Below are 26,141 nucleotides of genomic sequence, written 5' to 3' on the forward strand. Positions count from 1 at the left end.
GTTCATGACGGCTCCAAGGGGTGGAGGAGGCCTCAACTAGTATAGAGTAGATAGAAGAGATCATACCACGTTTGAGTGGATTATGTATACAGAGTGATTCAAGTGATGTCAGGTCCCGGTTAACATCAGCTTGTGGTAGTGAGTAGAAAATGGTGTATCTAAAAAAATTCAAAGAAGGGAGGGGATAGGGAGTGAAATTGGTCTTTTATTTCATTTAGGGATGCCCATATATATCCTGGTCTATATACACCAGCTAGACGCCATTGTACAAAATGGAGAGCTGATATCCCAGAGGGAAAATTAGGGTTATCCCAGACAGGGGAGGGGGTAAGGGGCGAACATGGAGAGGATAGTTTGTATTTTCCCAAGGACTTAGTGGGTGGGATCTGAGTGACAGAAGAGAGTTCACCCAGGGGTTCTGAATGGATTTGGGCAATCCCCACAGGAAAGCTAAGGAGTTGGAGCCTATGTAGGCGGTTTCTAGATCCAACCATGCCATATGACCCAGTGGGGCAAAGGAGGCAGCTTTTGGCTAAGGTGAGATGCTATAAAGTACAGTTTAACATCAGGGAAACCTCTACTACCTCCCGAACGTGGGCCTCTAAGTACATGAAGAGCCAATCTAGGAGGTTTGTCATTCCATACAAACTTTTTAAGAGGCCTGGAAATCTCTGAGAGCTCTCTCCGGGATATTATTAGGTAAAGTTTGAAAAGGTAAAGTAGTTGGGACATTATGGTCATTTTAATCGCTATGATTCTGCCCAGCCAGGAAATTATATGGGACTTCCATTTAGCAAGATCCATTTAAGTTTTTTGAGAAGGCGTGGAAAATTCTCTAAATGTAGAGATTTATATCAAGATGTGATCTATACTCCTGAGTAGTTTATCCTGTTTTCCTGCCAGATAAGATTATAGGATGAAAGTAGAGTGGGTTTCAGGTGTTCGGAGGTATTTAGGAGCATAGCTTCAGACTTGGAGAAGTTTATTTTAGAATAGGAAACGGTTCTTGTTTAGTTTCACGGCGGCAGCATGGCCGGCCGCTACTTTCGGGTTAGGCGCTCGGCAAACTTTCTAAAATAAAGTCCATGCCAATGTGAAAAGTTCATACCCCCACTATCCACGTTGGCATGGAGATGATTTTAGATAGAGTGGCGAGCCCGTAGCATGGGCGAGCGAAGCGAGCCCCGCAAGGGGACACAGACGCTGCTGCAACTGAGACACTGCCGCCGTGAAACTAAACAAGTACCCTTGAAATACTTCCGTATTCCTCTATAATTTCATGAGGGATGATTGCGGATGAATATATAGCCAATCGTCCCCAATGAAGAATCTCCGCTGCAGCGGGTGGTGCAAGAATCCCATGAGTGGAGAAGCCCCCTGACAAAGAACCATACATCAATAGTATTAATAAAGGAGGCTCTATCAAAAGCATCACCTATCAGCCGCCCAGATTTAGGTGGTCATTCTGGTTGATACGCAAAGTTGCGAATTTTAGCAGCTTTGCGTGTAATTTCAACATCGGCCACCTTCCCCTTGCACACCGAATATTCCTGCACATATGCGAATAGGGTGTTGCATAGGTACTTATGTAATATATGGGCGCCCGATTTTTCATTGCATCGATGCAATATAATGGCATACAATTCATGCGATGCGGTTTTTCATTGTAAAGACCCGATTTTTTATTGTATAGTCACCCATGGGTGATTTTATACCCCCACTATCCAACTACGCATGGAGTTGATTTTATATAGTGTGGCAAGCGCAGCGAGCCACCGAGCCCAAAGCGTGGCGAGCGCAGCGAGCCCCGCGAGGGGACGCAGAATACATGTAAAGTAATCCGCGTCCGCTCGCCACGCTTCAGGCTCGGTGGCTCGCCACACTATATAAAATCAACTCCATGCATAGTTGGATAGTGGGGGTATGAAATCACCCATGGTTGACTATACAATTAAAAATCGAGTCTTTACAATGAAAAATCGCATCGCATGCCTTAAGTAGTGGCATGCAATGAAAAAAATCGGGCGGCCAGATAATACATAAGTACCGTTGCATAAATCAGCTTGCGGTTGGGAACAAAATAATTGGATAGTTGCCGACCATCGAATGATTTTGCAGGTCCTCGCAGATGTAAGACCTCTCTGATCTGTGGGCACCCTGTACAGGAAGCGGGAAGGCAGCTGCTTGCCCCCACGTTATGGCCGCATGGGAACGCTCATGAGACACTGGGCATTCCCATGCCCCCACTGTTAGGTGAGAATGGGACGGCGAACAAGCAGTTCACTCACCATCGCTTACCTGCGCAAACACACAGAACCCATAAAAGTTACCGCTGCAATCAACCAGGTCACTTGCTGAGGGACTGTCAACTCACATGAGGGCCATTCTCTTGGGCTAGACCAGCCCCAGTGGTATGTTACTCCATGGAGGATTATGGTGAAGAGGTGGTCCAATTAGATACATCTGGGATGGAAGATGGTGTTTACATTGTGAATCAGGTACTGAGGAGGAGCAGGCAACTTCCAGCAATATGCGAGGGCACATACAGACTGTGAAGGCAGAGAACCAGCGGGTACAGGGCCTAAGAGATTCTGGGGCCTCACTCACATTGATCAAGCCAGACCTGATTTCCACATCCAGAGTGGTTTCTGGACAGTATGTATGAATTGCCACCGCCGGGGGGCAACAGGCTGACATTTCCAGATACATCTGGACTGAGGAGCAGATGAAGGAATCTGCTCCTCAGTCAAGGGGCTACCAGCCAAGGTCATCCTCGGAAATGATCTGGTACAAGGACTGGTGACACACTGTCCAGGCGGTGACCAGAAGCCAAGCAAAAACAGTAACTACCCAAGTGAAAGATATGTAACAGAAACAACCTACCCAGACAACTACAGTGAGTGATTCTAGACTCTTATCCAACACTCTAGAGGTAGACTTGGGGGAGGTGGGCCGGCCTAAGATTCTATAGGCCCAACAGACTGACCCTTCCCTGAGAAAATTGAGGAGCGCAGCCGACCTGGGGTTGGAAACAAGATAGTTTGGGAAGAGGAATTACTGTACCAAGTGGTCGTTCCTCAGCCTGAACAAGAAGCTGTCATGCCTACTAAACAGTTGGTGGTACCTACATCATACAGAGATCAATTACTAGCTCTTGCCATGACAGCTGGGCATTTTGGCACCTGTAAACCGCTGGCCCGACTGTTACGTATTTCTTCTGACCAGGGTTTTCTAGAGATGTTAAACAGTATTGAGACACAGCGATACCTGCCAAAGACTGAGGAAGCCCCAACGGAAAGCACCTCTGCATCCATTACCTATTATATGCCCGTGTTGCCATAGACCTAGTTGGACGGATCCGATATGATTTCCCGGCGGTCGGGATCCCGGCGGTCGGAATCCCGACAGCCGAAATCCCGACAAGGGGGGGACATGGATCGCCCCCCCTTGCGGGCTCGCTGCGCTCGCCACGCAGCGGGCCCGGTGCCTCGCTACGCTCGGCACGCTATTTTATTCTCCCTCTATGGGTGTCGTGAACACCCACGGAGGGAGAAAGTTTCGGGATTTCGGCGGTCGGGATTCCAGTGTCGGGATTCCGACCGCCGGGATCCCGACCGCCGGGAAATTAACCGCATCCCAGTTGGACCATTAGCTATTCCCAGTCATTCGGGCAAGAAGTACATGTTAACACTAGTTGACTTTGCTATATGTTACCCTGAGGCCGTGGCACTATCATCCATCGACGCAGAACATGTTGCACAAGCACAGCTAGACTCACTGGAGGTTTGGGTGCCGTCCCCTCTCAGTGCTATCAGTGATCAGCCAGTCTGTGTGCCCTGCTACAGCTTTCAGTGCTGCTAAGAACTGTAGGAGATATACTGTACAGCAGCTTGGAGACTTTGCTGAACCATGTGTGGAATTGTCAGTATAATCCTGCTGCTGTGTTTACGGGATTTCTGGGTCTCCCTGAATCAAGTTCATCCTGTAACCCACTCTGCTGTGTGATCCCTGAACCCCAAATACCCAGGTCACCCGGTATCTGTACATTGGGACACATGCTATCTGTACATAGCGATATACATCCAGATATATACGGTAAGCTGCTCGCCCCCCACAGGGTCCACCTAGAGCAGTCTAACTACCAGCACCGAAAGTCCCATGATTTATATAGGTATAAACAGACATTGAATACAGGAAATACACAAGTACATGAGTATAATGCAATCCAAAGATGAAATCCTAGCGCTGTAGCTTCCTCCTTATATGGATCTCGTCCATGACAGATATAGCCACTTTTTGATGCCGCACTGGTTATGTATGGGGGTTCGCTCACATATTATAAGAAAAACGGGATTTTGTACTTACGTTAAATCATTCTCTTCAACTCCACATGTGACACTGGAGTTCTAAAGTATGGAATAAAAGGCAACTACAGGCACCCTGGGCACTTTCAGTTATTTATTTTTTGATAACTTTTTTTCATTATTGTATTTAAAAAAAAAAACATCCAATACAGATGGGTCTGTTCCCATCTTTGCAGGGGATGGCGCTGGCGTCGCCAGCCGCCATCCCCCGCCAGCGCCATGGCGATCGTGAGAAGGGGACGCGCGCGCACGAGAGGCGCGCGCGCCCCCTTCCGACGGCGCTTCCAAACGTTTCCCCGGGTCCCCGCCGGCTTGCCGGCGGTAACCCGGGGTCCCCGCCGCCTGCCCGCATCCCCCCTAACCCCGTCCGTCTCCCTGAGGCGGAGACGGACAGGGTTTCCGCCACGCTAGCGACGGAGACTGAGACGCGCGTGCGCGTGAGACGCACGCGCGTCTCAGTCTCCTCGCTGGCGAGGCTGCTGGCGGGTCGCCAGCGCGTACGTTCTGGCGACCCGCCAGCAAGGATGTGCATAGGCACATACTGTACATACACTTGTATACATGGTTCCCCATCTGTTGTTAAGATGGAAATTACATTTCATATATAAACATCTTAATAATTATATATCACTATGGATAACAATCCACTATCTCAATCATATCTCATCATATATAAGATATATTTCCTTCCCATTTCCCCACACTTTTATATATCCTCACTACTTATTCCTAGTACAATGATTTCTATTATATATCCTGTGTAGAGATTTGCTCATTACATATATTTACTTTGAGATTTCCTCTGTATATAGGTGGGGGATTAACTTAATTGGGTCTATTCCTATGTGTAATTATTGTGATGTTATCATGATATCTCTAATAAAGGGCCATTGTGGGACAGTACTTTAATTCTAAGGCCCTCACAGTAATCAATATTTTTATTTACGGTGAAAACTATTTTGTGCCTTTCCGTGGGAGTCTGTGTAGTGTTTATACTATTAAAGAGAGTGTGTTATTTTTGGGTATTATTTAAAATAATCTTCATCCTTCCTCCTAGTATAATGTGTATATTTCATAAGCAGCCCATTATGTGTCTAAAGTGAAAAATAAATAAATTAATATTATTTATCTCCCCATCCCCCCCTCCTTCTCCTCCTTCTATTTCTCTCCTTCCCATTTGATGTATTCCTAATTATTTTCAACATTTTAACTTAATACCAAGTTGTATATATCTACTACAGGTACACCACCGATTTCCGGAAACCGTTGGTCCGGAACCTCTTTTAATCAGGACAATTTTGATTTGTCCGGATTAAATGAGTTTAGGGACCTCTTAGTACGGACAACGCAAAATTGTAAATTCTCCGGATTAAAAGAGGTTGATGAACTCTTTTAATCCAGAACACTTTCTGCGCATGGGCGTAACACGCAATAGGTGCAAGTGCCAGTAAGTACAGCTTCCGCGGCACTGCAGGTGACACAGGAAGCATCATGGCGTCTGAGGTCAAAGCAAGTACCACACATCGGCGGATCACACAGTATGGGCAAGTGCTACTGGGTACAGCTTCCGCGGACACTGCAGGTGACACAGGAAGCATCATGTTGTCTGAGGTCAAAGCAAGTACCGCACATGGGCGGAACACACAGCATGAGCAAGTGCCACTGGGTACAGCTTCCAAGGATCCCGCAGGTGACAGCAGGCAGCAGTGGGGCTGATATGGTGTCCAAGGTCCCAGCAAGTACCGCACATGGGCGGAACACACAGCATGAGCAAGTGCCACTGGGTACAGCTTCCAAGGATCCCGCAGGTGACAGCAGGCAGCAGTGGGGCTGATATGGTGTCCAAGGTCCCAGCAAGTACCGCACATGGGCGGAACACACAGCATGAGCAAGTGCCACTGGGTACAGCTTCCAAGGATCCCACAGGTGACACAGCAGGCAGCAGTGGGGCTGATATGGCGTCCAAGGTCCCAGCAAGTACCGCACATGGGCGGAACACACAGCATGAGCAAGTGCCACTGGGTACAGCTTCCAAGGATCCCGCAGGTGACACAGCAGGCAGCAGTGGGGGTGATATGGCGTCCAAGGTCCCAGCAAGTACCGCACATGGGCGGAACACACAGCATGAGCAAGTGCCACTGGGTACAGCTTCCAAGGATCCCGCAGGTGACACAGCAGGCAGCAGTGGGGCTGATATGGTGTCCAAGGTCCCAGCAAGTACCGCACATGGGCGGAACACACAGCATGAGCAAGTGCCACTGGGTACAGCTTCCAAGGATCCCGCAGGTGACACAGCAGGCAGCAGTGGGGGTGATATGGCGTCCAAGGTCCCAGCAAGTACCGCACATGGGCGGAACACACAGCATGAGCAAGTGCCACTGGGTACAGCTTCCAAGGATCCCGCAGGTGACACAGCAGGCAGCAGTGGGGCTGATATGGTGTCCAAGGTCCCAGCAAGTACCGCACATGGGCGGAACACACAGCATGAGCAAGTGCCACTGGGTACAGCTTCCAAGGATCCCGCAGGTGACACAGCAGGCAGCAGTGGGGCTGATATGGTGTCCAAGGTCCCAGCAAGTACCGCACATGGGCGGAACACACAGCATGAGCAAGTGTCACTGGGTACAGCTTCCAAGGATCCCGCAGGTGACACAGCAGGCAGCAGTGGGGCTGATATGGTGTCCAAGGTCCCAGCAAGTACCGCACATGGGCGGAACACACAGAATGAGCAAGTGCCACTGGGTACAGATTCCAAGGATCCCGCAGGTGACACAGCAAGCAGCAGTGGGGCTGATATGGTGTCCAAGGTCCCAGCAAGTACCGCACATGGGCGGAACACACAGCATAAACAGGTGCCACTGGGTACAGCTTCCAAGGATCCCGCAGGTGACACAGCAGGCAGAAGTGGGGCTGATATGGCATCCAAGGTCCCAGCAAGTGCCGCACATGGGCGGAACACACAGAATGAGCAAGTGCCACTGGGTACAGCTTCCAAGGATCCCGCAGGTGACACAGCAGGCAGCAGTGGGGCTGATATGGTGTCCAAGGTCCCAGCAAGTACCGTACATGGGCGGAACACACAGCATGAGCAAGTGCCACTGGGTACAGCTTCCAAGGATCCCGCAGGTGACACAGCAGGCAGCAGTGGGGCTGATATGGTGTCCAAGGTCCCAGCAAGTACCGCACATGGGCGGAACACACAGCATGAGCCACTGGGTACAGCTTCCAAGGATCCTGCAGGTGACACAGCAGGCAGAAGTGGGGCTGATATGGCATCCAAGGTCCCAGCAAGTGCCGCACATGGGCGGAACACACAGAATGAGCAAGTGCCACTGGGTACAGCTTCCAAGGATCCCGCAGGTGACACAGCAGGCAGCAGTGGGGCTGATATGGTGTCCAAGGTCCCAGCAAGTACCGCACATGGGCGGAACACACAGCATGAGCAAGTGCCACTGGGTACAGCTTCCAAGGATCCCGCAGGTGACACAGCAGGCAGCAGTGGGGCTGATATGGTGTCCAAGGTCCCAGCAAGTACCGCACATGGGCGGAACACACAGCATGAGCCACTGGGTACAGCTTCCAAGGATCCTGCAGGTGACACAGCAGGCAGCAGTGGGGCTGATATGGCGTCCAAGGTCCCAGCAAGACTTTCATTCATACTGCGCTTACTGATAATGTTTGTTAATATACCCGATACCTGTTTTGCTTATACAGCACCTAGTACACTGTAATAAACAGCTTTTCATACACTATTGTGTTCATTCATTCATTAATATTATGCTGCAGCACATATTTGACTATTTATTGCTTTAGAAATGTACTGAAGGTGCAAAATTAGTAAAAACTAGAAATCCCTCGTTAATCCGGTTTGGCACGGGAACCGATGATGCCGGGAAATCGGTGGTGTACCTGTATAACTTAATACCTTACTTTATATTACTTTATATATTAACCATGTCTATATATATCTTTACTTATAATCACAAACATAAAATACTAAGGGGAGACACATTAGGGTAAAGTTCACAACAGACAGGTGGGGGGGGGGGGGGGGGGTCGTATTGCTATATCCATTTTTTAAAAAAATTTCCTGCTTATCTATAATTACCATTTCTGTTACTTTCTACAGTCTGCCTCCTTATTGGCCGAGTAGTATTATCGTAAAGTTTCATTAAATTATCTCTTGTATTGGGGGGGTAAGGATTCAATATGTAGGCCCCATTTTTTATAGAAAATAGTAATGCCTGTCTCAATATCCAGAAGGGAGGCTCTCCTTCCCATATATATCATTTTCAAAATCATAGTTTCCAATTGAAATATAGATGGGGCAGATCACTTAATCCAGTGTATAATATGAATTTGTTATCTGCCCCTAATATCACTTTTAATGCTGGCATGATGTTCCTACTTCTGGGGCCTTAAGGCCCCCATACATTAGTCCGACTTGTCCTAAGGACAAGTCGGACCTGATTTCCCCTGCAGCTCCCCGGGAGGGGGACACACGATTAGGCACTTGATGAGCCAAGGTTTGCATATGATAAATTGCATGGATTTATATCATATACGGTCCCCAGGGAGCTGCAGGAGGAGGGAGCCGTGCGGGGGGGTCATCAGCAGGGGATGCCGGCTAATAGAGAGCCGAGCAGGGGGGGGATGCATAGGGACCCGGGCAGGAGGAGGGTGACAGCGGGAGCAGCGCGCTGGGCAGGGAGGATGACGCTGGCTGCCGGGCAGTGGCGGGAGCCGGGAGGAACACAGATAACTTGAAAAAAAAAAAAAAGCCCATACAGAATGACTAGCAAGCCATTGATTGGCTGAGACCTCTTTCAGCCAATCGCTGATTGGCTGAGAGAGGTCTCAGCCAAATTGGGTGAAATCGTGCCCAAATCGCATAGTGTATGGGGGCCTGTGTAAGTCCCATCCCTGTACATGGAATAGAATGCAGACCTGTGGGTTCTTAACAAGGTTTACATAAAACATCCTATTTATAACATTTACCACCTTGTTCCAAAATAATGCCGTTTTTCCACAACTCCAGAAATTATGAAAAAAAAGAGCCTTTAACTTTACTGCATTTGATCTGATTCTCCTGGGAGCACGTGAGCTCTTTGTTCTGGTGATATATAGGCCCTAGCTAATATCTTATAATATACCTTCTGCAGCAATGCTGAATGTAAATACTTGTAGTTTTACATTACCAATTCCCACTCCGGAAGCTCTGGAATATCGCTTTCCCACCTAATAATCGAGCCCTTCCATTTATTTTCAAAGTTTGTATTCTGGACATCATAATACAGAGACAGACGATATTTACTAGATCCTGTTACAACCATTATTCTTTTTATAGGGTCAATATCATCCCCCTTTCTCATGGGTGATTCATGTGTCTGTATAAAATGCCTAACCTGCAGATCCATATAGAAATGGGCCTGCTCAAAGTTATATTTCTTTCTTAGCTCATCAAACGACATCATTCCACCCCCAGGATCAAAAACATCTTTAATTGCAATTATGCCTTTACCTGTCCTTTAAAAAAAAATATATATATTTTCTAGACCAGCTGGAATTGTGGGTTGCCCCCAATTGTATTAAATTGTGTCACTTTAAAGTTTCTTTTCAATAGTTTATTTGTATTTACCCACGTGTTAGAAGTATCTTTTAACAGAATTGAGGTCTGCATAAATATTGGAATCAAATTTTTCGGGGAATGAATCAATGCTGTAGGGGTAAATGGGTGGAAGAATTCCTCTTCCAACTGAAAATTAGTGAAGAATAGGCCTCCTCCAAAACCAGTCTATACTGCGGTTTCCCACTGCAGAAACGGGTAAAGACCCGGTATTGTTAAATGGGACTATAAAACGGGTCTGAGCCTGAAACCCCATTCCCACTGCATGTTGTAAATGGTATATTACTGGTCAATTACCGTTTTTGTACCCTTCACATTGAACCCGTTCTGAAAGGTACAAAAAAAGGTAATTCACCAGTAATATACCACCCCTCCCCCAGTACCTGTCCTGCCCACCCACCCCCCCCCCCCCCCGGTAACTGGCTGCCTGGATCCAAGCATGCTACCAGGTACCAGGGGAGGGGGGCGGTATCAGCTGCCAAGTACCAGAAGAGAGGGGGCAGGACAGGTACCAGGGGAGGGGGAGGACCAGTAAGGGATCTTACATACCGTTTAAGACCCTTTCACACTGCCAAAAAAATGGCTAACAGGTAGGACACTGCTTTTTACCCGTTTAACAAATACCTGTATTTATTAAACGGGTAAAGCACCCTGGAGCTTCCCCACTGCAGCTCTACCCTTTTAAAAAGGCTAAAAAAACGGCAATTTACCATTTAAGAGCTGCAGTGGGAAAGGGGGTATATGATACCTAAAACTGGCTGCTTTACTGTATATCGCAGCATTAGGCATATTTCATGTAATAGAACTAATTAGAGGGTACTTTATTTTTACCTCCTGCCCATAAGATGCAAATATCTGATTATCTATTTTATTATCTTCCCCGGTGAAACATTTTTAATATTATTAGACTTCCTTCTAGATCAAGCTTAACCTTTCAGCTAGCCGATAATGTCTTCCTTAGTCCAGGGTCGCCCACAGCATGCCCCAGCTCTTTATTTATACCTTCAAAAATGTTCCTGATCACCGGAATCGCCCCACCAATCTCTAATCACGTGTCTTCATTTACTTCTTTTTATATTTCAAATGATATAAGTGCTCTTCTCTTAGAGACAACTAGCCTTTATAGATGTTATTGGGAGTAACCTCGAAATCCAGTATCCCTACTTTCCTCCACCCCTCTTCTCTCTATCTATAGTCTCAGGCTTCCGAGGTTACGTCCCCCCCCCCCCTCCTATTAACATAAAAACCCACGAAAAACTATTTTAGGGAGCGTCTGTCCCAACGGTGGCTGGTTGCTCATTGAATGAGGCCACATTCTCCTATAGGAATTTTTCCGCTTCCACGACATTAATAAATTATTTTGTGTTCTCATCAATAAACAATTGTAATCGTGCTGGAAATATGAGAGCAAACTTTATGTTGACTTTAAATAACTTGGTACATAAAGGAGTAAATTCCCTTCGTGCCCTGGTGACTTTGGCAGAAAAGTCTTGAAATAAAGATTTTTTACTCCATTCCAGTTTAAATATCTAATTTTCCTTGACGCCGACCATATGGCCTCTTTATGTAAGTAACTGAAACATTTAAATATCACCACTCTCGATCTTCCCTTAAGCGGATTTATGTAAGGGTCTCAACCGATGGGCCCTCTCAATCACCATGTCTTCACATTCCGTGGAGATCAGTAGCAAGGAATGCTGTAAGAAGTGAAGCAAGTCCGGCCCTTTGATGGCTTCATCCAGATTGTTTCTCCTATTACTGTTCTCCAGATTGTCGATCTTGGCCTGCAGCTGAGTTACTGTATCTTGAAATTCAGATGTGACTTTCTTTGTGTTGGACATATCTGTAAGGAGCTCTCCCACTCTACAGTCCGTCTCTCGCTGCCCTTTTGTTATTTTCTGAAACTGCTCCTTTAACTCTTGTATAGCCATTGAGAATCTGGTAGCCTGCGCTTCCATTAATGGTCCCATTGTTAATTAAATGGCCTTAACCACTTCCCCATATGTTACAGGTGGGTCCTCTGATGTATTCTTATCTGGGTTTGGGGATGGTGGCTGTGCCAATTGGTGGGATCCTGGTTTATCTTTCGCGGCCGCCATTGTACCTTTTTTTACCTTACTGGTTCTTGGCAGCTGGGGTGACAAGTACCTGTCCATATGGTGTTACAGGGCTTAGAATTATTGTTCTGCACTAACAACTAGCAACCGATTAGCTGAACTCAAGTACCATCATGAAATAACCGTTATTTATTATACCTCAAATATCAGTCCTATGCTGGCAACCCCCCAGTCTTCATCTGGTTAGCTGTATTCAGTTCTCCGCGTACAGTAAAAGCTGGTTATTACGTGTCAGTTCTATGATGCCAGCCCCAGTCAACCACTGGTTAGTTATGCTCAAGTCCCAACATGCGATAAAGACTGTTTATTTGTACCGTAAATGTCACTTCTATACTGACAGCCTCCAATCTGCATCTGACTTGCTGTATCCAGCTTAAGGTAATGGCTATTTATTATAACCTAAATGTTTGTTGTGTGGTAAGAGGCCTAGTCGACACTGCTGTACTCGTATCCCCGCTAAGATAATAGTTATTTATTATAACCTAAATGTCTCTCAGCCTTATTGCCTCAGGAATCTGGGGTTTTATATATCCTTATAAACCAAGGAGTGTTTCACAGGCTCTTTATATCAATATTGGCACGAGCAGTGGCTATTATTCCCTATAAACGAACTGGGCCGGCCATTTCCCTGTCATAACAGTTGTTATATCATAATAGAGTAGATATTTTACCTTTAATCCTGGCTCCCACCTCTGTGGTTCACTTTAATAGTTATAGCCACCTTCTGTTCACAAGGCCAAAAGTGCATTTCCTACTAATGCTACCAGCAGCCTGGACCTAGTGTATAGCAGGGACTGTCCACTGTGTAATATATGCTGGCTCCACCTCAGCAGTAATAACAGCACTTAGTGCAGTACTCACATCCCCAATTTGGTTTTGAATAGTGGGGCCCGCGTCTTCCTTCGGGCCCAACTCCCTCCGGTGCCTCTCACAGAAGCAGCTGGCGCCCGACAAGGTACTCCATGCTCCACTCATCCGCCCACGTCTCCCCACAGCAGTAGCAGCCGGGACCCTGTACGAGAGGTCACTGCCTGTGACTCTTTCTCAGAGTCACAGGCAGTCCTACAGCGTGTCACTGCTGTTTATGTCACATCCCCAAAGGTATAGGTAGCTGGCACTATCAGATACACTCCCAGACGTTCTAAGGCAGTGCATCTGTCCTACACTCCTGGCACACTGCTGGTTCTTATGCGCTGCGTCTGGGGCAGATGCCGGTGCTGATGGACACTGTAGGCTCTCACTGCCGGTTCTTATGCGCTGCGTCTGGGGCAGATGCCAGTACTGATGGACGCTGTAGGCTCTCACGGCTGGTTCTTATGCGCTGCGTCTGGGGCAGATGCCGGTACTGATGAACGCTGTAGGCTCTCACTGCTGGTTCTTATGCGCTGCGTCTGGGGCAGATGCCAGTACTGATGGACGCTGTAGGCTCTCACGGCTGGTTCTTATGCGCTGCGTCTGGGGCAGATGCCGGTACTGATGGACGCTGTAGGCTCTCACGGCTGGTTCTTATGCGCTGCGTCTGGGGCAGATGCCGGTACTGATGGACGCTGTAGGCTCTCACTGCTAGTTCTTATGCACCGGGGTAAGAAACCCTTTACAGCAGGGTGTGGAGTGCTGGAGTTTTAATATATTTTTAATACATATACATTTTTGCTTCTAATATGCGAGCAAACCCCCATATATAACCAATGCGGCATTTAGAAGTGGCTATATCTGTAATATTAGTCCTCTACAGGACCTGATCTATATAAAGGTGGACACTACAGCGCTAGGATTTCCCTATAGAACTCTATGGATTCATTTATGATTAAGCATGTGGTTAATTTGCTGCAGTAATTGGGAAGCACTAAGCAGGGAGATGCCATTGATGTACTATCACAGGAGTAGATTTACCTGTCCTTCACGATGCTGAAGTAGAAGTTAGACAGGTCTCTGGTGACCAGGGCCTCCAACAGGCGGGTAACTTTCCCAAACTCATAGTTCTTGTACGCCTCAGAAACCTAAGGAAAGAACTCATTATACATACTGCCTTATGGGAGTATCTCCCAACACAACTCTTACGGGTGAATTTACTTGAATCTTTCCCATATTTCACAGACATCACACACTAGTGGGAGCAATTAAACATGTGCAAAAAAAAAAACGTAACCGATTTTGATCCCGTGGTTGAGCGGATTGTGTTTCCCGATGGCACAGAAGCCGGGAACAGTGAGATCTGCGCGGTTCTTTTGTCTGTAAAGTTTCCAAAAGGTTAGAAGGCTGAAGAAACCTGCATGGGGTCCCCCCTCCTAAGCATCTGCAGCTCCAAACTCTATGAGCCGGCCCCAAAACACGTCCCTGTGGTTCTTCAAGTACCAGCATGTGGGGAGGCTTGCTGTGATCTGTAGTTCTACTGTAAAATGCAAAAATATTTCTATTTTTAACACTTTGAACTACAGTATGCAGTCACCGGGTTAGGGGTACCAGAGACAACCCTGGGCTGCAGCCCTGGCCTTGGGTGAGCTGGAGGCTCTGCTTATTGTGAATTTGATAGAGGTTAAAACTTACGACATACATACACCCATACAAATAACGCGAGGTGCTTGTGCACCATAAAGACAAGACGGTGTGTTACAGATTTAAAATGTGTTCACTGGACTTTGTTACTTGTTTCTGTATTTGCTGCTATGTTTGATACAAGAGAAATCGGTATTGGGGTATGTCCCAATCTCTCTTTAGTACAAAATATGCAGCATTTCAATTCAATTATTGTTCAGTGACATTTAGAAACAAAGTATCAATGGTCAGGTTCACATGTGTTTCACAATTCGCTTCATCAGAACCGCAAACAGTTTGAGGGGGTTAAATGTAATAGCCAGAACGGAGTGAGATAACGTATACAATTAATATCTCACAGTCCGGCCACTGGCAACACACAGGGCTACAAAACCCTGGCATCTTTCACAACGGCCACCAGATGGCAGTGGAATGATAGCAAACATTAGGACTTACCAATTCAAAGAGAAAAACTTTTCAGATTGAACTGAAATCCTAAATACACTTAACCCCTCTATCCAAAAACATAAAACCAATTGAGGCTAGAATAAGAAGGAGGAACTCTTACCTTGAGGAGAAAATTCGGTACTTATATGTTAGTTGGGCGCCCACTATAGTAAGTACGCTCGTACCCCCACTATATATGTCAGCAAGGAGCTGATTTTATATAGTGTGGCGAGCGTAGCAAGCCACCGTGCCCAAATCGTGGCGAGCGGACGCGTAAAACTAAGCAAATCGCTTAGTGGGCGCCCAACTAACATATAAGTACAGAAAATTCTAAAGAAATCCGAAAAAGTGTTATATTAATGTCACAATATATATATATAGAGTGAAATTAACACTCAAGATAACAACATTATGACACAGCGGTCATTAAGAATTAATTAAGACATACCGTCTATATAAATACCCAGGTACTACCACCTACCTTCATTATCTAACCACTCTCTCCCAAATATAAAAGACCCACCAAGGGTGATTAGCTGTAACAAATAACTTGTACAGCATCACACATCAAATAAGGAATCAGATGAGATGAAAAAATCACATATCACCCGATCATAAATAGAGGGGGAACAAGAGATTGGGACATACCCCAATACCGATTTCTCTTGTATCAAACATAGCAGCAAATACAGAAACAAGTAACAAAGTCCAGTGAACACATTTTAAATTTGTAACACACCTTCTCGTCTTCATGGTGCACAAGCACCTCACGTTATATGTATGGGTGAATGTATGTCGTAAGTTTTAACCTCTATCAAATTCACAATAAGCGGAGCGTACCATGATCTGTGATTCCATATAATTGAAAAGAACGCAGATATCAGGGTCCCCTCTACCTTTTACCCAATAAAGGTTAAGTTTTAGAAAAAAGAAAAACTATATTCTGTGGTGTGCATCCATTGTGCAAATTCTTTCTCTTTCTTGACACTACTGTTATACTAACTCGCCCGGATAGCACCCCTGCCGAATTAATCAGGTAAAAGGCGGCACTTCTTACAAAGAAAACCCCAAAAGATCAAATTTAAAAAAGGGTATACGATAATTGTGTGCGGATCCCAACTTCCCCTTCCCCTACCTTCTTACATAATATCTTCCCTCGTCTACCCTGAACGATAGCCGCAAGTCCTAGTCTCCGACCTCAAAGCAAAGAGGCTGCCTGATAGTTTGGTTAATCTGTCCTCGTAGGTTAATATACCTTTTGTTAGTTTGGTCGCCCTTCTCTGAACTCTTCCAGTTTTCTGGTGCTTTTTTTGTAATGTGGTGCCCAGAATTATACTCCAAATTCCAGGTGCGGTCTAACCATTGCCTTGTAGAGTGGAATGATTACATTGTATTCCCAAATTTCCATGCCCCTTTTATACTGTACATGCTAGTATCCTGTTTGCCTTCCTGGCTGCTTCATGACACTGTGTACTGCACCCCATGCCATTTGCTTTCTACTTTTACTTTCAACAAAAATGTGCCCAGATCTCGCTGATCCGCACAGGTTAAGCATGCCACCCAGGGGGACATCTATTTGAAAAGCAAATTCTGAGACACTCATAGGCGCAATTGCTAAAGAGAGATTTTGTACTTACCGTAAATTATTTTCTCCGAGTCCACAGGTGTCACTGGAGTTACACTGGGGAATAGAAGGCGACCACAGGGAGCATGGGCACTTTAAATATAAAATAAGTGTGGCCAACTCCTCCCCTTCTACTTCCCCTCCCAGGCAGTCCTAAAGATTGTGCCTGGAAGGGAGCAGGAAGATCAAACACACTTCCGGAGAGGAGGTTAAACACCATATAACATTATTCACTATATAAAGTAGAGAGAAACGTAACAGAGAAGAAACAGTTAGAAAAACACTGCAATCAACACATACAGAGTCTACAGACCATGTAACATAAAAACATACAGTAGTAAACTGTAACAGGGAAAACTCCAATGTAAGTACTCTGAAAGGTAACCTGCCCTAAGGCTAGGTAGAGAACAGCGCTGAGGAGTGAGTCTACGCCCAAAGCAGGATTCTGCCTAACTCCTTCATGGCCGCGCAACTCCCCCCTGCTTGTTGATATACGCCACGGCCGTGGAGTTATCAGACTGGACATGGATGGCCTTGCCCTGAAGGAGACGTTTCGCCTGGAGAAGGGCGTAATAGACAGCTCTTAGTTCCAGAATGTTGATCGAGAGGAGACTCTCCTGTCTTGTCCATAACCACTAGAACTGGTGTTCCAAGGTGACAGCTCACCAACCCCGGAGGCTGGCGTCTGTGGTGAGGAGGGTCCAATCCCAAACCATTTTCCTTGCTGGAGGTTGATGGTGTTGAGCCACCACAGTAAGGACAGACGAGCTCGAGGGGATAGGGTCACCATCTGCTGTAGGTGAAGGTGAGATCCCGACCACTGATGGAGAAGCAGCAGCTAAAACAGGCGAGAGTGGAACCACCCGTAGTGTATCGCCTCGAAAGTGGATACCATCTTCCCCAGGAGCCTGGTGCAAAGGTGATCGGACACCTGTCTGCGACGCAGAACAAGCCTGACCAAGGCCTGTAAGGATTGGATCTTGTCGGATGGTAAAAAGACCTTCATCTGGACTGTGTCCAGGATCATCCCTAGAAACAAAAGACGCTGAGCTGGTTGAAGCTGCGACTTCTTGAAGTTGAGGATCCACCCGTGTGATATGAGGGTTCTCTGGGTGAGAAGAATGTTCTCCAGCAGAGTCTCCCGAGAAAGACTCTTCAGCAGAAGGTCGTCCAGATAAGGTATGATTGTCACATCTTGAGTGCGGAAAACCCCCATCCTCACTGCCATAACCTTGGTGAAAATCCAAGGTGCCGATGAGAGGCCAAATGGCAGTGCCTGGAACTGCCAGTGATGATCCTTCACCGAAGGAATGCTCGGTGAGGGGGCCAGATAGGGATGTGTAGGTACGCATCCTTGATAATCGATAGATACCAGGAACTCTCCATGTTCCAACCCCTGTATCACCGACTGCAGGGACGCCATTTTGAATTTGACCACCTTCAAGTATGGGTTCAAATCCTTTCAATTTAGAATGGGGCGTACCAAGCCGTCCGGCTTTGGCACGAGAAAAAGACTGGAGTAGTAACCCTGGGTACGCTGTTCTGTAGGGACTCGAACCACCACTCCTGTGTTTCTCAATTTGGCAATGGCTGCCAATAACAGTTGCCCCTTCCCTGGAGGAACCAGCAGCCCTGTCTTGAAAAACCTGTTTGGGGGAGATAGATGGAAATGAATCTTGGAGCCCAGGGCCACAAGATCCCTTACCCATGAGTCCTGACAGGACTGGAACCAAACGTGACTGAAGTTCCTTAGTCGAGCTTCCACCCTGGGGTCCAGCGTGGTTGTAGAGGCGCCTCTGCCGCAACCTCTGGAACCTCGGTGTGATGGAGCACCACCTCTGGATCGACAGCTAAATCTGTTTGAAGGGCGAAAGGACCGAAAGGATGGAACCTGGGTGGTCCTGCAAAAAGGAGGCTGTACTGTTGAAGGGAGGAAGTGAGACTTACCTCCTGTTGCCTGGGATATCCATTTATCCAGCTCAGGGCCGTACAGGACCTCCCCGTTGAATGCCAAGGCCTCCACTACTCTTTTAGACTCGGCGTCTTACTGCCACTGGCGCAGCCAAAGGGCTCTACGAGCAGAAATAGAAAGCGCAGAAATTCTAGCTGCAACTATACAGATGTCTGAGGATGCCTCCATTAAAAATGTTGAGGCTTCCTGAATCTGCTCTGACAGCTGAATGACAGTAGCAGGATCTCAGTTGAGATTTGTGAGGCCCACACACCTATGGCCTTATTACCCAGCATCCAATTTGTGCCGGACGCTGTAACACCCCACAGGCTGAAAATATATTTTTCAGGGTAAACTCTTAACTTGCGGTCAGAGATGTCCTTAAGCGTAGTGGCCACAGGAACCGGAAGGACAGTCTTTTTAGACATCCGTGACACGTATGAGTCCACCGAAGGGGGTATCTCTACCCTCTTTCTGCCTTCTGGTAGTAAGGGGTAATTTAATAAAAACCTGCGAGGGGTTTGAAAACGTTTGTCTGGATGACTCCAGGCCTCCTTAACATGGTCATCGAATTCTTCCGCAATTCCTTTAAAAAAAGGGAGGGTCGGGCTGGAGTATTCACTCCGTCCGTCACATTGCAAGCAACTTTGGCCATGTCAATTAAATCTTCTATCCCTTGAGAGGTTTGTGCAGGCTCCTGTGTGTCAAAAGCCAGTTCATCCTCCTCCTCCTCCTCCTCAGGAGGTGCAAATTCACCCTCTACTAATTCTGTCCTATCATCAGAATCAGGGGAGTCCACATTTTGTAGAGGGGCCCTGTTACTTTGCAAAAGTGGGTGGTGTGGGGGGGGGTTTAGAGGAGGAAGGGTAAAATTCAGATTGCCCTGGAGCCAAGGCTCTAGTGAGGCTTTGTACCGCAGAGGCTAAGGCCCCCATTTATCATTATATATGTATATATATAATGTGTTCAGAAGTGTTCTGAAAAGGTGCTGGAGGATTCATACGTACATACCCTATTCTGGTATTATATCCTCACTTCTTCACAAGTGCCCTGCCTCTTTTATAAGGGCCTTCAATAAAGGTTCTTCGTCATCGGATCTCTCCGATATTTTTAAAAAAGAAATTCTGTTATTGGTCTTAGACCTAGCATACCGCCCATTCCTGTGTACCCCTGAGGAAGTCTCTTCGGAGACGAAACGCGTCGGGTCTATCCATGCGGTCTCAAAGATCATAATTTGTCAATGTTTTATACATATTTTTAATAAATGTCATTAAGAACGTTTGATTGTCTGCCTAAATTTGAGCACTTGACAAGGTGGTGGAAATCATAGTAGCGCCCTCTACATCTCACTGTTTGGTTTCTGTCTTCATCTCCCACTAGCAGGGGAGATTTTGTGGAGGTAGTCGCTTTATATATTTGGAAGCGCTTTCAGGGTCAAACCCCCATTTGCATGCATGTATATATATATATATATATATATATATATATATATATATATATATATATATATATATATACATACAGTATATATATATATATATATATATATATATATATATATATATATATAGTTGTGCGGCCTGGCACTCTCCGCCTGTACACCTGCCCCGGTGCCCCCTGGACAAAACTGAATACCAAGTAAATCAAACAGGCAGTGGCACCCGTAGGTCTTCTTGTGAAAAAAAACTGTATTAGAACAGAATGGTGGAAACCAACGTTTCGGAGCAACAACGCCCCGTTTTCAAGGTATACAAGTGACAAAGTAAATACATACTACTCACCATTAAATAGGGTGTCTAGTCCTCTGCCCGCCTTCTCCGTTCCAGCCTTGCCGAGATGCCGTGGACAGGAAACTGGAAGACTGAACCAGCCGGAAGTCGATGTGTGGAACGCAGGCTGTCAGCTAGCGTTTCCTGGTAACCCTCTCGGCTTGCGTTCCGGTGCCCGGATGGGCTGGTGAACGTGTCTTTGCGGAGCAACTGATACAACACTGTGGGACATATAAACTATTAATAAACATGATTAAACAATGTGACTGGTGGCTTGAAACTAGACCAGATGGATACAACGTCTCAATGCCACCAAGCCCAGAGGACTGAACGAAAGACTGCCATTGAGCACACTGCTGCGAAGGGAGACACCCACAGAGACAGTCAGAACAGGACAGCCTACAAGAAAGGACATATCGTTCTCCATTCAACCTCCTGAGCCTTTTTTCTTCCTTCCGAACTTTTTGTGCTCTCCACTTCTCCATTGCGTGGTCCACCGGTAGCTAGAGACCTTCAACAATAACATTGTCTAGTGACAGCTCAGCTACAGCTTTAGCGCACACGCGTTCATTAAGTAGAGGTCGGCACATAGCATGGTGTCGTCTGAGATCACCGTGACTAACGTTTTTGTGTCCATCCCAGTTTTCCCAGCATTAATTAGAGGCTACTCCATAACAGGAGGAACCTCTCCACGCTGTATGTTCAGTCATTTCTAGTTCGTTTTATTACATTTTTTACACATAATTTTGCACATCTTTTGCACATAGCACTTTTAACAGTTGTACTAGAAATGTTTCAAGCCACTAGTCACATTGTTTAATCATGTTTATTAATAGTATTGCAGAAAGTGAATAATTCCTTGGGCGCAAATGGGTAACAAATAATTTATTGGAAAAACGGTAAAAACATCACATGAAACATCTGGAATAAAATACAATGAGGACAAGACTAAATCCCTCTCACCCAGTGTAGGTGGTGGAGCCACAGATGGCAAATGCAGAGTGTCCCAAAGAGATCCACCCTGCAGGCTCCTTAGGTGGTAGCAGCAGTCCTTTTTGGGATCGGCGGCTCGCTCAGTCTTTTATTTAGGTCACTCATATCATCTGTTACACCAGTATTGTAGTATCTGCTTGCAAACTGCTATATTTAGGTAACTCATATCATCTGTTACACCAGTATTGTAGTATCTGCTTGCAAACTGCTATATTTAGGTAACTCATATCATCTGTTACACCAGTATTGTAGTATCTGCTTGCAAACTGCTATATTTAGGTAACTCATATCATCTGTTACACCAGTATTGTAGTATCTGCTTGCAAACTGCTATATTTAGGTAACTCATATCATCTGTTACACCAGTATTGTAGTATCTGCTTGCAAACTGCTATATTTAGGTAATTGTGCAAATATTTTTATAAGATTTGAAAGTGAGTGAGAATTTATTAGTGGCTGGGATGGTATGTAACCTCTTACCATTTGTTATCTTAGTTTTATTGCTAGTGGAAGAGGGGCTCTGGCTGGGTGGGGTCTCAATCAATTAACTTAGAAACAGCTTTTAGTATATATTGTGAACACAAGGCTGACCTCAGCCTGGCTGACTATTGTTAGTTTGTCATATTTTAAAGTAGGAATATTTTTAAGTAGGGCGAAAACAGTCACATAGATTAAAGCTTGGACTTATTCTGGACTTAAACTGGACAGAAACTGCCAACCAACTTAACATCTTCCTATCAAAGTGAATTAGAAAGACACCAGCAACCCAGTAAACCAAGACTGCTTTGAGTGAGCTCACTTCATTCTCACATCATACTACTCCTGGCTGCTTAATCTGCCTATTCAGCTGTGATATCACCATTTCTCCATCTGCTAATACTTTTTGAATATCACTCTTTATGCTTGTACTTGCACTGTCCGTTTTGAAAATGCCCAGCTGTACCTCTTATGACTTTACCTCTCTTGCTGTTCCATTGAGAGTAGGTGTCCCTGATTATTTTATTCTTGGCCCTCTTCTCTATCTCTGCATGTCCTCTCTGGGTGAACTTATTTGCTCACTCGACTTCCACTATGCCGAAAATACAAAAATCTACCCCTCGTTTCCTGATCGTTCTCCTTCCATCCTAACTCATATCTCCAACTGTCTCTCTGCTGTCTACTCTTGGATGACCCAGCACTTTTTTAGACTTAAAATATCAAACACTAAGCTGACCTCTTCCGACCCTCCTGCATAAAACCTGACCATCTCTCATCCTAACCTGTTTATGCTCACTTCTCCCCCTTCTGTGTTACCCCTGTCTGTCTAACCCTCCCCTTTAGAATGTAAGCTCTCACGGGCAGGGCCCTCTCTCCTCATGTGCTTTTCTTAGAATTTATAAACCACTGCCACCCTGATGATTGCTTCAGTGTCCTGTCCCCTGATGCAACTATCTGTATTAACCATGTACTTGTCCTAAACTGTCTTGTAATGTAATTTTGTTTTGTGTTTGCTCATAACTATGCTCTGTACAGCGCTGCGGAATATGTATGCGCTATATAAGAAACTGTTAATAAATAAATAAATAAAAGAACCGATTCGTTTGCGAACGACCCATCTCTAGTTTCTGGACTTCCCTCCAAATGTATGATTGCCCTTAGGACCCAACCCAGTGCTAAGCTTGTGGAGCCTGCAGGGTGGATCTCTTTGGGACACTCTGCATTTGCCATCTGTGGCTCCACCACCTACACTGGGTGAGAGGGATTTAGTCTTGTCCTCATTGTATTTTATTCCAGATGTTTCATGTGATGTTTTTACCTTTTTTCCAATAAATTACTTGTTACCCATTTGCACACAAGGAATTATTCACTTTCTGCAATACTAGTTTACATTGGGGTGACTTGGAAAACACCCATCATCATTCCAGGGCTGCATTGAGAGACCCAGTTCATTTGCCCAAACTTCCATGTTTATTAATAGTTTATATGTCCCACAGTGTAGTATCAACTGCTCTGCAAAGACACATTCACCAGCCCATCCGGGCGCCGGAACGCACGCCGAGAGGGTTACCAGGAAACGCTAGCTGACAGCCTGCGTTACACACATCGACTTCCGGCTGGTTCAGTCTTCCGGTTTCCGGTCCACGGTGTCTCGGCAAGGCGGGCAGAGGACTAGACACCCTATTTATTGGTGAGTAGTATGTATTTACTTTGTCACTTGTATACCTTGAAAACGGGGCGTTGTTCCTCCGAAACGTCAGTTTCCACCATTCTGTTCTAATACAGTTTTTTTCACAAGAAGACCTACGGGTGCCACTGCCTGTTTGATTTACATGGTATATATACATACATACATATATACATATATATATATATATATATATATATATATACACATACATACAGGGAGTGATATAGCCCTAATGTTTAACACAGCCCAAACTGTCTTCACCTAGCTATAAACCCCCACTGTAACTTACAGACCGGGTAGAACTGCAGCAGGACGGTCACCAGGAGAGTATGGATGTTGTAACATGCAGCCTTGGGAGAGCGTGCAAGCGTAACACAGAGCCTCCAGCAACGTGTCCAGCGGCGCCAAGTACAAATAAAATGGCCGCCGCCTGCACCCTGTAACGCTGGGGAGGGCCGGGGCTGCTGGGAGCACAGCGAGGTAACTGCACCCCCCCCCCCCCCCACCCCCACACAGCAGCTCCTTCGCCATGGCGCCAGATTTAATTATAAATCCTCTGCATAACCGCCGTTTTGTGCCCTGACCTCCGCTGCTAACAGCGATGCAGGGTATACTCACAGAGCTGCAGCGATGCCGTCGGCGGTGTGGCTGGGGGAGAATCGTGGCAGCCATGGAGCCAGGCGCAAACCGTAGCAGCAGCCGGCTCCCTCCGGCAGGCTTCCCACGGCGCAGGCAGATAGTAGCAGCAACTATCTGCCTGTCCTCAAAAGTAAAAAAAAAACCTTGCTGCTTTCACCAATATAAAAAATGCCCAGGAGTGAGCACAAGTGTGACCTGCTCCCTTGTGGGCACAATCTAAGACTGCCTGAGAGGGGAAGTAAAAGGGGAGGAGTTGGCCACATTAATTTTATATTTAAAGTGCCCATGCTCCCTGTGGTCGCCTTCTATTCCCCAGTGTAACTCCAGTGATACCTAGTGGATGAAGGAGAAAAGGCATTTCAACGATGTCTATGTGACACCCACACGAGTTTGGCCGATGGTGTCTTTGGTCGAGAGGCCTCGTCTAGTAGACTTACACTCCCATATAAAGGGCTGAGATTGCAAGGTTGCCCAATTCGGGCATACATGCAGCTTTGAGTGTAAGCTCAGTGGGGCAGCCAACCTATACAGTATCATGGAATCTGTAAGTGTACAGCACTACATAATAAATATGGGGGACTTCTGCACTAGTAGATACCGATAGAGTCCTAACTAGAGACCAGTTTATGTTAAGGCGTTGTATCAGATTATGGGGTTGGTGCTGCGAGGACAATGAACGATCCTCGGTGAGAAAAATAGAAACATTTTATTAATATGAAAGACTTTATATATACACACACAAAACAACAGAATTTTATAAAAAAAAATGTTATCTCTTTTGTGCACCACAAAGACCATCTTTCTCCTTTGTGTATAGCACTACACACATACAGCCGCACCCCACACACACACATACAGCCGCACCCCACACACACACATACAGCCACACCCCCCCCACACACACACACACACACACAGCCACACCCCCCACACACACACACACAGCTGCACCCCACACACACACACAGCCGCACCCCACACACACACACACACAGCCGCACCCCACACATACACACACACACACACAGCCGCACCCCACACACACATATACAGCCGCACCCCACACACACATATACAGCCGCACCCCACACACACACACACATACAGCCACACCCCACACACACACACACAGCCACACACCCCACACACACACACACACAGCTGCACCCCACACACACACAGCCGCACCCCACACACACACACAGCCGCACCCCACACACACACACACACAGCCGCACCCCACACACACAGCCGCACCCCACACACACATATACAGCCGCACCCCACACACACATATACAGCCACACCCCCCACACACATACAGCCGCACCCCACACACACATACAGCCGCACCCCACACACACATACAGCCGCACGCCACACACACATACAGCCGCACCCCACACACAGAGCCGCACCCCACACACACATACAGCCGCACCCCACACACACATACAGCCGCATCCCCCACACACATATACAGCCGCACCCCACACACACAGCCGCACCCCACACACACATACAGCCGCACCCCACACACACATACAGCCGCACCCCACACACACATACAGCCGCACCCCACACACACATACAGCCGCACCCCACACACACACACAGCCGCACCCCACACACACACACATACAGCCGCACCCCACACACACACACATACAGCCGCACCCCACACACACACACATACAGCCGCACCCCACACACACATACAGCCGCACCCCACACACACATACAGCCGCACCCCACACACACATACAGCCGCACCCCCCACACACACACATACAGCCGCACCCCACACACACACACATACAGCCGCACCCCACACACACACACATACAGCAGACAGTGTAAGGGAACCTGCTTACCTTGCTGGCATAGTCATGAAGCAGATGCAGCATAT

The 26,141-nt window shown here is 46.7% G+C and overlaps 1 protein-coding gene across 1 annotated transcript in view; it reads right to left on the minus strand.

The window, feature by feature from the left end:
• IARS2 (isoleucyl-tRNA synthetase 2, mitochondrial) overlaps positions 1-26,141 on the minus strand; it is a 152,241-nt gene that overhangs the window by 26,770 nt on the left and 99,330 nt on the right. The window contains exons 18-19 of the mRNA XM_083175133.1: positions 26,107-26,141; positions 14,001-14,107 (exon numbers count right to left, since the gene is read on the minus strand). The exon at positions 26,107-26,141 is cut by the window's right edge and continues 97 nt beyond it. Coding sequence (XP_083031259.1) covers positions 14,001-14,107; positions 26,107-26,141 — 142 coding nt within the window. The remainder of the gene's footprint in view (positions 1-14,000; positions 14,108-26,106) is intronic.

This window comes from Crinia signifera, chromosome 3 (genome assembly GCF_055691185.1).
Source record: "Crinia signifera chromosome 3, ASM5569118v1, whole genome shotgun sequence".
Taxonomy (NCBI): Eukaryota; Metazoa; Chordata; class Amphibia; order Anura; family Myobatrachidae; genus Crinia; species Crinia signifera.